Source organism: Heliconius melpomene, chromosome 20 (assembly GCF_056956725.1).
Source record: "Heliconius melpomene rosina isolate 202511_hmr_F chromosome 20, ASM5695672v1, whole genome shotgun sequence".
NCBI classification, from domain to species: Eukaryota; Metazoa; Arthropoda; class Insecta; order Lepidoptera; family Nymphalidae; genus Heliconius; species Heliconius melpomene.
The window spans coordinates 1,688,361-1,702,976 of record NC_140408.1 but is presented as its reverse complement, the minus strand read 5'-3'; the positions used below and the strand labels follow the sequence as shown (position 1 = coordinate 1,702,976).

The following is a 14,616-nucleotide window of genomic DNA, read 5'->3' as shown; positions in this document are numbered from 1 at the left end:
CAGGCAGTAATTTACACTAAAATAGCAATTTAGACTAAAATAGCAAAATAAATGTATAGGTTAGCTAACCTCAAAACTAGTTTAATGGAAATAGTTGATAATAGAAAAGTATTAAACAGTTCTTACTTAAATAATTTTAAGAGTGTACTACTTTCGAAAACTTAAAATCTATCAAACTTTTAATGATAAGTAAGCAACTAAGATAGATAAATATTTTTAACATTTGTCTATCTTATAGTGTTATTCCAGTATTTTTTTCTCTTTTAAAAAAAAGTAAACAGATAAAGTTGTATACACTGTGTGTTTTTGTAAATGTATAGGGTTCAAAAATACAAAAAATGTACATGTACAAGTATATTTATTTATTTACAAAAAACGTCCAACATCACAATATAGGTGAATCCAGTTAATATCTAAATCGTACAATAAATTGATGCCATATGCATTTATATAATTATGATGACGATTTAGGTATATAAACAATTTACAAACATAAACAAATATAATATATATAATGTTAACCATAAATTACTCGCACAGGTTGTGTGTGAAAATGTATGTAATAATTGTACGGTTGAAAATGTCTTGCATTTTGTGGGTAAAAATTAGGTAAAGTGTTAAAGCATAAAATACATTATACAAGATAGTTTAATTTTATTTATTTAATTTATCAAATACTTGAACATGGTCCATACTTTCTTTGCACAATTTAATTATTTTTCTTTTTACATCCACATCCATTTTAAGGCATAATTAAGGGTTAACACAATCTATCTCAACTATAAACACAAGTAGCATATCAAAATACATTCTATTAACTAATTATATTAAAAAACTAGAACTCTTGCGGGCGTCCGCCGGGTAGTGGACGTCCGGTGCGAGCGAATATTGATGGGATCGCGAAGTCGTCCGGCTCCATGCCGTATGGCGGACGGTCTGATGGGGAATAACCTGTGTTTATATATCAAAATATTAATTAAATAATAATTATATACACATATATGTTTGTAAAAATTGCTTATGTGTCATTTATTTTGTGAAGTAAATAAATATTACTGCTTTTTTTCTGAGACAAAATTTTAAGAATAAATTTATTTAAATAAGAATCAGGTAATTAAAAGATAGATAAATAGATTATAAAAAAATTAGGAAACAAAAAAAATACTTGTTTCCTATTTTAAAATGTGTATTTAGTTAAGTTTAACAACATTTAAATGACTATATAATTATAATATCACTTATAGTCTCGAACATTAAGCTTGATGTCTCATACTGAGGTAGATAAAATGTTTTTCATTTCTTATTCTAATATTAAGCTAACTAAAATCACAATTAATCGTACAGTCATCGTGTGTATCTAGAGATATTTAGTATAAAAATACTATTTGGTATATAAAATTATCTAATATTCTTAGATTTGAACTGATTTCTTGTGTAAAAGTTATTTATAATTTTTCAAACTGAATTTTTGGCCACCGACTTGGTCAACCGCCCCATTTCCCTCTCATTCCTACTCTAACTAAGCCCCTGCTGAAATCTATATCAAAGTAATCCCTACAAGTATAAAAAACAAACAATAATCAACAAGAGGAGCAACATTACCGTTCTTAATATATGCGGAAGCGCCGCACTTCCTGCAGGCGCACTGCGCGGGCGTGCGTACGCGATGCAGCGTCGTGCTGCCGTCCGCGCACTGCAGCGTGGCCGTCAGCATGGAGTAGCCCGTGGCGGTGCAGCACTCGCACGTGGAGTCGTGGTGGCCTGTCTCTGTGTGGAGTCAGTCAGTGACTTGTTTATTACGTGAACACTGTAAACCAGGACTGTGGACCAGGTGTGACAGGGAAAATACACGAAGTGCATCGTCGTGAATGTATTACTCTCTATGCCCACACACTAACTTAAATATCTACATGTGCTTAATGTCAGTCGTACAGTATATAAAGTAGTGTAGTGTAAAACATGTTAAATGCCGCATTTCTTATACGCACTGTATGTACACTTTATACTCGTCATTATTGACAATCCTATAGAATAATTTACAGTTGTTCTGTGGCGATATGGTCCTCTACGGTGCAGTGCAGCCACAAGTCGTGTTGCAATGTCTCTGTTAGTAACTCTAACAGTAGAGTGTTGCAATACGCTCTATCCCGCATATAGCATGGTAGGCAGAGTATACCTAGTGTTTCGACATTCCAATCTCCTCGGGTCATCCAAAATTAAGGACAAGAGAGGGGAAAATGATTTATTCCCTTGAGGGAATGTTAATGTTCAATAAATTAAATAATATTTAATAAAAGGCAAAATGTTAGCATTATTTTTTAAAAAGGTTTTGATTGCAATTAAATAAAATTTTAAAATTCCTTCCTCCATTATAGATTTTTTTTACAATTACAAATGATTTGTTTCTCATCTTAAATCTCAGCTTTTATCAAAAAGATGACAGTATAAAATTTCTGTTAATGGAACCCACAACCACTTTGCACCACTACTTAGTACACACAACAACTGATAAAATAAGTAATGTCGAATACTAACGGTTGTTATACAGCGTGCCGGAGTCGCACTGTCCGCGACACTCGCCCAAGCCGGGCACGGGCTGCGCGTTGACGCAGAGGCCGCGCGCGCCCAGCCGCACGCGCACCGCGCCCACCGTGTCCGCAGCCGGCAGCGCGCGCGGTACGCATTTACCTGGACACGAGATGTACATATTTAGATACTATTGTTTGTTTATTCAATTATATTTCGTTGTTGTTATTCGACAAAATCATTATTGACCACCTACCGCCTGAATTTCAAGTCATTGCGTGTTGAGTGGCGGTGCTCAATGTTGCATATTGTCTCGTTACCAATTTGAGAAAATGAAAGTAATTCATGTCTTCCAATGGGAATCAATCCCAAAACTTTGGCGTTCGAAGTCAAAAGTTGTCAGCATTTTTTTAAACTAATACTTACTTTCAAACAAGTTAATAATTCCATTTCCAGCAATCATCTTGACGTGCACACATCTAGACTATATACAGTCAGCAAAAGAGTTTTTAAAACTAATGGTTTTCAAGTGACTCACTGAGTGCAGCCGGAGGTTCCTTGCAGACCGCACAGCAGCCATCTTTGACCACGTACTCCGGAGCACAGGCGGACACGTCGGGGCAGGTGGTGCGCGATGACGTCACGTACACCTCGTGGTCGAGACGCTCGCAAAGGTATGTGGTGCAGTTGTCAGCTGAATGCCAAGTCTCGCCTATGGGGACAATGGAAAATTTTTCATATTTTGTGGACACTGTTATGTATATATAATTTAATTTAAAGACCAATCAATGCATGGTCTATTTGATGGCAAAATATAAGAAATAAGATTCGATGTGTATTCTTGATATCTTTTTTCAACTTTTCATTGGTATGTACGGCATACAGGACGGTAGTTGCATTTGCGTAGTCATGATATTAATAGGTAATGTAAATATTATACAATATGTTTGAACAATTATAAATATATATAAGCTGCTTTCTTTTGTCAATGTTAAAGCAATTAAAATCAGCAAATAACAAAGCTCATTAACAGGTATAATATGATAAGAAATACTATCCAGTACAGATACAACATTCTCTACATAACACTCACCAACTTCCTTCAACTTCTCTTCCAACACGCACTGCTCCTGCTCGCATTGTCCGCAACACACGCCGGGCGCAGGTTTCACGTACTTCCAGCCACGTCTGCACGCGACGTCGCACGCGGTGACGTGTGGCGCGTGAACGAGTTGCCCGTCTTCACGCGAACACGTGTAGTTCTTGCATGGGTCGTCTGAGGGCCAGGTTTGGTCTTCCTGTGTTTTGATTAAACGTATGAATTAGAAAAATTAACAGAAATTAGATAGTTAATTATGTTAAGTATTTTTTTTTTTGGTGGAATTTTATAATATCAATTATACAGTCGTAACAATTGATATCTTTAAATAATATAAACACCTACAATTAATTTGATTCGATGAAAAATAAAATGTCTCAACAAATGAATGTGCGAGAGAGTGCCTTAAGATTAAGTTCCCTCTGCCTACCCTGTGAAATTATATATTATCATAAAATTTATACATTATCTAAATTCTTGATACATACCTGATAAATATTATATCCAACACGACAGGCGATAGGCTCTCTCTTGAGACAACACTGTCCAGGTACCTTCTCCTCTGACAGTAAGAACTGTTTCTTGACAGATTGAGAAATCTCTGGACACGACTCGTTGCGACTTTGTATTTGCAGCTGTAAATAGACAAAATAAAAAAAATATTTAAACACTGAGGTTTTCTCTGTTAATTTAATTTGCAATATACATTCATTCTGTTCATAATTTCAAATAAAAGTAATAAACCATGAATGATCCTTTTTTAATGATCACTATTGATGATTCCAATGGTTGTTATTTTATTGACAAAAATAGTTTGATTCGATGGAGTACCTTATATTTGTTATACTTTGGTTTTCTACTTTCTAGTCTAAAACCAGTATGATAGCTGAGTATCTCAAATCCGCCGTTTTAAACTCAGAATTTCTGAGTGCATTGTTTACTTGAGAAGAAATAATCAAAAGTAAGAAAAAGTCTGCAGCCATCTACAGATTTAGTGGAGCCACGTCGCCTTCGTAGCGCAGGTGCAACAAGCTTGGGATCGTAAACGCGACGGTTGTAGATTTGATTCTAGTTCCGGGGAATTTCCTAACTCTGGTAACGAGGCAAGGCGCGGCGTTGATGTCCGCCACTCAACACGCAATGCCTCTAGAATTGGGTCTCGAGAATTTGGCTCAAAATGGGGAACGGAAGTGTCTTAATGAGGACAGAGTATTTAATACTAGGTTTCACTTCCAGGTTCCCTTCGGCAACTCTGCTATGTGTGGGATACAACATGAAACTACACAAAAAACTTACAGTTCCATTCAAATCAGCACAAGTGTAATTAGTGCAGAAGTCTGTGGACGTCCAGGTCTGCCCAATGGCGTGTATGATGCCGTCCACCACGCAGGCCACGGGGCGGCACTGCCCGCAGCACTCGGCGGCGTCCGACGACGGAGTGTATTCCCAGCCCTGACGAAAGGTAGGCTTTTAGAAATTTTTCTTATTTTTTTTTATTGTTGAGTTGTTTAGCTTTACAGCAGGGCTTAAATAATCTTATCGTAATAATCGTATCGTATCTATGCTGTCGTTAAAATTGTATGCTTATGAGCTAGGTTTGTTACCGTTGCTCTCGTTTAATCCCAAACATATGTAACTAAGCACGCATCGACGATAAGAAAGGCTATTTGCGTATTCTTTTTCCTATTCCGAGTTATGATTGTTCTTGTGAATATACATCTATACATATGTACAAATGAAATTGAAGTATATGTGATTTCAAGATAAACGGGTTAGTATATAACAGTAAAGATAACCGTACTAAAATAATTAATCAAACAATTTTCCAAAAATATAACTAAATAATATTTACAATTAAACGTTAAAAGCCCACATATACTTACAATCTGGCAGTCAGTATGGCAGTTCTGTACTTTGGTGATCTTCTCGAGCTTGCCGTCCTCTATTTGCACGCACTGGTACGACTCGCACGGGTTGTACGGCGACGTCCAGTTCTCACCGGCCTGGACATTTTTTAATAATATCTTAGAAAATAGTCTTGTTTTTAATAGTCTGTTTTAAGTAAAATCTGACTTTACAGAAAAATTGAGTTCGGTGCCTTTTATATTAAGGGTGCATTACGTATCTATATATCATGTTTTTATGGACCCTAATGTTATGATAGATATGATATGTTATGATATGAGGCCACCATCACGCACGCGGTACAGCGTGTTTTGTTATAAATGAGGGTTTAATCCTACTTTGGAAAATGAATTATATTCATTTCCTCGCTTTGGTAATAAAACAACACGCAGCGCTAAGTTCCGCCACTCAACATGTGGGACACAGCACGAAGTAACCTTTTTTTACAACATACAAAATCATACCTTGTAAATATTATCCCCATCTCGACACGCAATTTGCACTGATTCAGGACAACACGTGAACGGTACAGGACGGGGCTCCAACACGAAGTGTGGGGTCGAAAGGATCGCGGGGCATTCGCTGGTGCTGCACTGTGGGGCAGGGGCGCCCTTGCCCGTGGCCATAGACACGCAACGGCAGGAACGACAGGGCCCGTCGAGCCATACTGCGTCTATCTGTAATTGTAGATTAATAATCATTGCTATTATTTATATACAAAAGAAAGTATAAAATAAAGTAAGTAAAATCGAAAGTTGAATATATGAAGAAAAGCAGGTTTGGTGCATATTTGTTGTTTGTAACATAACATTGTTATATTATACATACTATAACGTGCTTAAAAGCAGCAAATACATATCAACGAAAATCAATGCTTATTAAGACATTATAAAATTTTCAAATATACGATGTATATACACTTTTTTGTTAGTCCGGATAATAGCGTATCAGTAGCTAAGGGCCAGATATTCGAGTTAAATGTTAAATTATTCATTTATTTTAGTGTAGAACATAGTGACTTAAAACTAAGTTTTCTCTGCTGAAACATACTGTTTTACGAAAAAAAGCGTGAGGTTGTTTTTTATTATTTATGTACCAAAAAAATATTTTTTAATTACCTTTTGCGTAGCTTTAAAGTATATATCAGTATATATAGTAGCGGTCAGGCACGGAGGAAAAGTTGGCAACAAGGTGGTTGTTCTTTTCATTTGATTTTGATAGATACACAGACAAAATATAGTTAAATAAGATAATGTAGTTAATCTAGTTGAGATAATTGATGGTGGAATTTAACCTTACAGTTTTAATAATGAAAATATGAAATATTATAAAAATATATTTTAAACCATACTCTTACTGAGTATCAACTAATTTGATTTCCAACTAAGTTTTTTTCTATAATCAAAATATCTTTATCACACTAGGCTGCCTACCTTGCTACATGCAGGATACATCGTGAATCCGAAAAAAAAAATCGTTTATAGTGAAACAGTTTACTTACATCCTTGAGAACAACTTGTGCATTGGGTCTGGGCTTCTCTCCACCTTTGGGTGCAGCCTCCCATTCAAGAGTCACGACGCATTTGTCTTTAGGTAATTCTGTTAGCCAAATATTTAAATTACAATGACATTTTAAAAAAAATATCAAGAGCTATATTCAGAATCTCCAGAATTCGGCAGAAAGTGGGGAACGAAGTGTCTTAACACTAGGTTCCCTCTGCCTACCCCGCTGTGTGCGGGATACAACGTGAAGCTGATTTTTTTATATAACCTATAGTCTTCCTTAATAAATAAACTATGTAAAACAAAAATATTTTTCAATTCAAACAAGCAGTTCCTGAGATTAATGCGTGCACACAAACAAAATTAAACAAGCTTTATGATGCTAGTACAAAAAAACAATAAACTAAAACTTACCGCATGTATACTTGGGACAGCATTTCCCAGTAACATTATTAGTCTCCAAAGTATGATATTCAGGGCAAGATGGGGGTGCGGGACAGTTTTGTACCCTACAAACCATTTCTACCCGCGGACAGCACCCGCTGTTGTCTATGAGACGCTCCATACCCGGTTCTAACATTTCTACCTCGCTCGCTGTAGGTATTTTTTCACATTCCTCTTCTGGCTTACACTCTGCGAAGGAGAAAAATAGTTCGTCATTTTATATGGATAATTATAATTATGTTTGAATAAAATATTAAAATTAAATTAAATATAAATGATAAAAGTTGTGAAAAGTAAGAATTTATAACAATATTGTATTGTATTGTTTATAATTCATTTACATAATATATATTACATAATATGTAAATTATTTTGTAAATGGATTTTTTTTTACTTACCACAAGCAAACTCTTTACATCCGTTAGGTCTTGTCTTTTGTTTGAGAACTTGTCCAAAGCCGCATTCCATCTTTTTCGGTTCTTCACATGTTACATCCGGTGGTTTTTCAACTGGAAATTTTACAACAATTAATAACATAAATATTAAAATAATACAGTATAATTAATGTCACATCTAACATTGAATTAAATTATATTTTTATGTAGAAACATTTTCATTCTGATATAGCAATTAAATGATTTCGATTAAAAAGGTTTGGTTATATTATTTTAAGTGAGGCCAATTGTGGTGCAGGGGCAAAAAGTGTGACTGTAAACATAACTAGTTGTGGGTTCGATTCCCACTCGAGGAAATTAAATGTTTATTAAATTTATATTATCATTTCTTAAGGCCAGTTGTGGCGCAGGGGCACAAAGAGTGTCTGTAACAGTGACTGGTTGTGGGTTTGATCTCTACTCGAGGAAATGAAATATTTATTTAAATTTATTTTTCCATTTCTTCGCTCTGGTATCGAGGCGTGGCGTTGAGTTCTCCCATTCAATACGCAATACCTCCAGAAATGAGTGTGTTAACACTAGGTCCCATCCACCTACCTCGCTGTGTGCGGGATACAGCGTGAAGGTGACATGATATAACTCACCGCACATGTATTCGGGGCAGCAGGCGCCGCGCGAGGATTTAGTGACCAGTTTCTCCCCTTCCGCGCACACAGGCGCGGCGCAAGTGCGCGTGGTGCACGACACGTGCGCGCTGCTGTCCAATGGGAGCTTGTTGCACGTGCAGCTGGTGCAGGCGTCCACCTGTTATATACATATATATATGTTAGACTAGTACTTTGGACCATATTTACAGTGCTACTTGTGTTCATGTTGTCTTGCACAAGGATTTTTTTATAATATTATATTTATATTAGAAAAAAAAATATTTGGAAATATTTCAATGTTTAAGTAAGATATAGGATGTAGATATTTTTTTGTATTCATTGTTCAAACATAAAATGTTCTAAGAATCCAGCGTGCAAAATTAAGCTAAAAGAAAATAGTAAAAAAATGTTATTTTTGTTAACTTACTTGCCACTCGTCGCCTGCAAAATGTTGCTTGTTAACGTCGCACGGGAAGCACTTCGTTGGCTCTATACACGTGTTGTTTACTCGCACCTTTATAACCGAATAAATATTGAATACAGTTAATTATTTATTTATGTATTGTATTCTGCGTTTGCTACTACAATAACTTAAAGTAAACACTAACAAGTACGGATAAAAATGTATGGTATTAATATCAATCGGCTCTAACAGGGTAACTCTCAGCACATCGAATCGAAAGATATTCTTGCAAAAGTATAGATTATTCAAATAGTTGAATAAACAATATTTTGAATGTTAAATATATTAAGATTACAGTAAGGCCATAGTAGGTAAGTGAAGTTATAATACCCTCCTTTACTCTTAATAATTGTATTTATATTATTTTCCATTAGAAAACCTGTAAAATTGAAATAGATAAATAAAATAAAGTAGAACTTACTTTTCCCTCTGGACAGAAGCATCCTTCAACTGGGTGTTTGTCACATTTCTTTGGATTGTTCTTGAGGTCCTCGTAGTTCTCGCATGTACGCTCGCAGTCTACGCATGGTCGGTACACGAATGGCGCCTCGCTATCACATAAATATTATAGTAGTTTCAAGTGTTATCAAAACAATTAATGAAGTTTGATTATAGCTTTTGTCGATATAATTATGGAGCCAGTCGTGGCACAGGGGCACAAGCGTACGACTGTAAACGCAATAGGTTGTAGGTTCGATTCCCACTATAGGAAATTAAATATTTTCATATCTTCACACTGGTAACGAGGCAAAGCCCGGCATTGAGTACCGCAACTCAAAAGTGGGGAACGAAAGAGTCTTAATGGGAACGGAGTATCTAAACTAAGTTCCCTCTTCCTTACTATGTGCGACAATAAAATAAATACACAGTGAATCAATAAAAAAGAAAATAAAAATAATTTCTCAAAATTAAACAAGAGTTTCTGAGCTTTTATTTATTATAATTTCCCACTTCGACGAAGTAAAGCTATGTGTAGTTAGCCTCACCATGTGTAGGGGCACAGGCCGGTCCTCCACTGCAGGCACACGCCCTGCTCGCGGCAGTCGGCGGCGTAGCGGCGCAGAACGTCGCACGCGTCCGTCTTGTTCAGCTCGCAGAGCTCCGCCTCGCACTGCGCCAAGTAGGGCGCCGGGTCTATCAGCGCGTGGCACTGCGGGTTGTATAGAGGGGAAATTAAGCTTTTTTATCCAGTACGGTGTAGTTAGAAATAAGGCGGTTGTGTTTCAATTCGGATCGGAGTGTATAAAGTTAGTTATCTTTAGTATATAAAGTATTTTACATGCATGTAAGATAGAGAGTAAAAAGAGAACATTATCATTTCGAATCCGATCTAACTAGATCATCTAAGAAAGCTCTTTGTTGAGTCTGCCACTTATTATTTCAGGCTTAATGTCATAACACTAGTCGAAAACCTCTCGACGGCCGTCGTAATTTATTAGGCCGTTACAGCTTCTATCTACACTTCCACACTTTCGTCGGGGAAACTCATAATAAATGCAAAGGAGTGTCTTAACAAAAATTTACTCCTGTCTGCCTTGCTTAACTGGAAAACGCGGGAAGCTGCAAAAACATTTCTGTTATGTTTCATACTCACAGCTCCAAACCTCTCCACGTCGTTGATATTATAACAGGGGTTGACGTCAGGTGGTGGTGGCACGCAAGGAGGAGGGGGAGGAGCCTCCACGCATTGTTCTTGTGGTGGCACCTCTAGTATTTCTAGTGCTTCAGGACCAGCTTGCCAGCTTTTACCGTACTGCGGAGAAATACATATGTATGTAGAAGAATGCTTGAAGAGTAGCTTTATTAAAATTCAATGAAGAAAAGCTATGCTTTAAAAATAAATATGACGGTAAGCTAAATATACTGTGGGTTCAATTGCCACTCGAGGAAACTTAAAAAATATAACCTTTATTTCCTCGCTAGTAATGACTTTACTATAATAGTGTAGTACAAGAATAATAATATTAAATATAATAAAATGATATATATAAATATAATAGAATGATAGATATAACAGATTAAAAATTTACAATTAAAAAAAAGGTAAGCTTAAAAATATACTTACTATTTCGAAATCATCAGTAACAGTACCATTGCTAGTAACTAGTTGGTCCTGGTATCCGGCGCACACTCCACACAAACCCTGGGTTCGATTGCCGTAGATGTAGGAGGGGAGTTGCACGCTGAACTCCATTTTAGATTGTATTATTGTTAGCTGTTGAAGAGTAGTGTTTTTTAAAATGTTACTTACAATTAAATTGTCATCGACAATTTATAATTTTACGATTGGTTCGTAAACATGACGGAATTATAAATAACCAAATTTAGGAAAAAAATATTAAGTACAAAGTTCGATCAAAGCATATTGCGAGGGAAAAGTGTATGAATATGTTTAGTTAAAAATATTTATTCATTTTAGTTGTCCTAGGCTGATTAAATACAGAGGGTTGTCATTAAAGTTGAAATAAATTTTATTGCAACAGACTATTAAAAGGCGAGTTAAAGGAGATTTGATGAAGGCAAAAGAGTTTTTAATTTTTTGCCTTACTATAATACTTTAAAATAATAGATAAAAAATATATTTAATAATATTATATTTTAAAATAATAAAATACATTTAATTTACCTGTACATGTTGTTCCGGTAGCACAATACTGACATCTTGTCCATTCAAGAGAGTGATTTTAGCCCATTTGTTATTAAGAGGGTAGGTAAATACTACTTCGCCATTCACTGTCGTAACCAACTGGAAAATGAAAAAAATAAACATATGAGATTATATCAGTTTATTTACACTTTATTTGATTTATACAGTAGTTTTTTATTACATTTATAAAAAACAACTCCGTAAAACAAATAAAATGTAAATATACTAAATACGGCCAACAACTGTCAACTGTCAACAAAAAAAAAAACAATTTCACGTTTTTTCCCTCCTACCAGAATAGAAAGACATTGTTCACAAGAGCGAGACAATAAATATAATTTTTCCCTCGAGTGGGGATTGAACCCACAACTATACCCTTGGCAATCAAACGCTATTTCACTGCGCCACGATAGTAATTTGTTTGTAACTTTTTTAGAAGTTTATAACATTGTAAATAACATAATAATTATAATATAAAAAAATAAACAAACCTTTTTGGTTACTACGTCCTTAGAAACATGTATAACATTCTTCTCATGTATTAGATGTACAGCCTTCGTGCACACCGCTGACGACTTGTCTTCACACGGTCCATTACTGGCGTATACCTAAAATGTATATTGAAATATAATAATTATTATGAATAACTAAATTAAGTATGATAAATATGACTGTATTTTCGAAATTACGGAAAAGTTTATTTTGAAATATTTCATTTTCTACATCTTCGCAAGAAAAAGCGCAATTTAGTGCAGTCATCAATAAATACGACATTCAAATAGTTATTAATGATTTCATGATTACTGTTAGATGTTAATATATTTGTTTCCTTTTTATTTATAAAAAAATTATAAATATAAATATAGCTTTTTAGGAAGCAAATTCACAATATGCTTAAAATGGGGTATTAGAAGAAGAAAGAGAAGAGAAAGAAGTAAGGAAGAACAAGAATATATTATTACATAGCAGATGAAAATAAGAAGTAATACAAGTATTTAGTACCTCATAAGGACTTTTGCCATCGTCACTAACTTCTCGCGAAGCTAGGTAAGTACAGTTACCGAGGTATGGCAAATCATCTCCTTCAAACGTTACACACTTGGCCGGTGTTCCCACACCCTTACATGTGCCTGGAAGTTTTATTTAAATTTAGAGCATTTTATAAAACAAAAAAAATGCATAAAAAGTTTTGGAGCTATTGAGAGCTACTCGTAGTTTATTTTAAATATTACCTTAAAATAAAATATAGAGTAAATAGTAACTAATGTCATAGTGGCAATGTTTAATTAGTACAGGCTAGTTGGGTACTCACAGTCCAAACAGTCTCCGGGCGCGACGCACTGGTCGCCCTTGCGCAGCTTGCCCTCGGGACAGTAACAGCCGGGGAAGCACTGCCCGTCGGCGGCCGAGCACGACGCCGCGCCGCCGCTCGCGCCACATGTCGGCACGCAGCTCTTGCGGTAGCAGTCGTAGTGGACGAGAGGCGCGGGGCACTCCGCGGCTAAAATCAACGACTATTATTGAAGAAGTTCTGATAATATGCTGGTGTATATGTATGTGTAAAATGTTTTTATTGTGTTGAATGAAACAATAAATTTTGTGATGTTAGATTGCTTTTATAATAATAATATACAAGTTTCAACAAAAACCAATCATAGTTTTTATGACGTTATATTTTATTTTTGTATCACCTTGCATCCATTGCATTGCAATTATGTGAAGTCCCTTTTCTTCAATTAAGAACCAAGCTTAATCATTTTTATTATTATTCAAAAAAAATATAATTCGTCATTGATATCACTGAATTCTATTTTTTCAGTTTTACGTTACGTATATGCGGTATGTATAGCAGGATAGGCGGAGGGAACATGTTGTGAACTCGATATTTCGTTGCACACTTTCTACCGAATTTTAGAGGCATTGAGTGTTGAGTAGCGAAGCTTAACACCACGCTTTGCCTTGTTACCAGGGCAAAGATGAAATGAAGATGAAAGAATGAGCAATGACAAAACCAAACCAAGCAAACCTACAACTCTCACACGCTCGTGCCACTGAAAATTCTATGTATATATCGCTATAATATTAAAATTTATTTATGTTAAGATAAACAACCCATAATCCAATAAAACTAATTCTAACATTACACAATACTTACGACAATCCATCTGCATTCTCCAACTGGATACATCGATGTTCTTATCCGCAGCTAGACACTCGGCCACTAATTTCTCTACGAGGAGGCATCGGCATTCTTCCTTAGTCTTCTTAGTACCGTTGACAACCAGGTCTTCACACGCGCAGATCTTCTCCAAGCATATGCTTCTCCATTTATCCAGGTTCAAGACTTTAGCACATTGTGACAGAGGTTCCTCGCTGATGATATAATAAAATTGTTATAAAGTTTTTTTTCTTCAATATTTACTAAAATTGTTATAAAATTATATGTCAATCTATATGAAGAAATATTATATAAAATAATAATAAAAATTATGATTATGATAAGTTTATTTGGTCATCAACGTGTTTCGCATTACGTCATTCTCAGGTTACTGCCCAATGCTGTAGTGGCATACCATAGCCTCTCAACAAGCAGTAACTAAAAATAAACGAAAATTGCTGAACTCCTAGACAGTATTACGTTTCGTCATAGGGTAGAAAAAACCCTATGTACACACTATGTCATGGAATTGTTCTATAAGTGATCCTTGAAGTTACCTCTTTAATATTTAAGGTTGACAGAAATATAATAAACTATGACGAAGTGAATAGTGCATTATCGCATATTCTTCGTTGGTTTGATGTTAATAATCTAATGTTAAATGCTAAAAAAACGAAATGCATCGAGTTTGCCTTACCAAATGTTAAAAAACATAATTTTAATGTAATAATTAAAGGAGAACCTCTTAATGTGTCGGAATCAGCTATTTTCTTAGGTGTTACTATAGATTCCAAACTCCAGTGGAACGCTCATCTGGAAGCACTTGCAG

General features: G+C 35.5%; 1 protein-coding gene across 1 annotated transcript in view; it reads right to left on the bottom strand.

The window, feature by feature from the left end:
- Positions 1–341: 341 nt before the first annotated feature.
- Positions 342–14,616, bottom strand: part of Hml (hemolectin) — a 49,463-nt gene continuing 35,188 nt past the window's right edge. The window contains exons 54-76 of the mRNA XM_085204801.1: positions 13,785–14,002; positions 12,942–13,130; positions 12,632–12,759; positions 12,121–12,237; positions 11,609–11,728; positions 11,048–11,197; positions 10,577–10,735; positions 9,969–10,132; positions 9,404–9,533; positions 8,947–9,033; positions 8,517–8,676; positions 7,876–7,986; positions 7,448–7,666; positions 7,032–7,129; positions 5,995–6,207; positions 5,509–5,628; positions 4,922–5,077; positions 4,114–4,260; positions 3,620–3,824; positions 3,065–3,238; positions 2,536–2,688; positions 1,603–1,767; positions 342–951 (exon numbers count right to left, since the gene is read on the bottom strand). Coding sequence (XP_085060927.1) covers positions 836–951; positions 1,603–1,767; positions 2,536–2,688; positions 3,065–3,238; positions 3,620–3,824; positions 4,114–4,260; positions 4,922–5,077; positions 5,509–5,628; positions 5,995–6,207; positions 7,032–7,129; positions 7,448–7,666; positions 7,876–7,986; positions 8,517–8,676; positions 8,947–9,033; positions 9,404–9,533; positions 9,969–10,132; positions 10,577–10,735; positions 11,048–11,197; positions 11,609–11,728; positions 12,121–12,237; positions 12,632–12,759; positions 12,942–13,130; positions 13,785–14,002 — 3,499 coding nt within the window. The 3' untranslated portion in view covers positions 342–835. The remainder of the gene's footprint in view (positions 952–1,602; positions 1,768–2,535; positions 2,689–3,064; positions 3,239–3,619; positions 3,825–4,113; positions 4,261–4,921; positions 5,078–5,508; positions 5,629–5,994; positions 6,208–7,031; positions 7,130–7,447; positions 7,667–7,875; positions 7,987–8,516; positions 8,677–8,946; positions 9,034–9,403; positions 9,534–9,968; positions 10,133–10,576; positions 10,736–11,047; positions 11,198–11,608; positions 11,729–12,120; positions 12,238–12,631; positions 12,760–12,941; positions 13,131–13,784; positions 14,003–14,616) is intronic.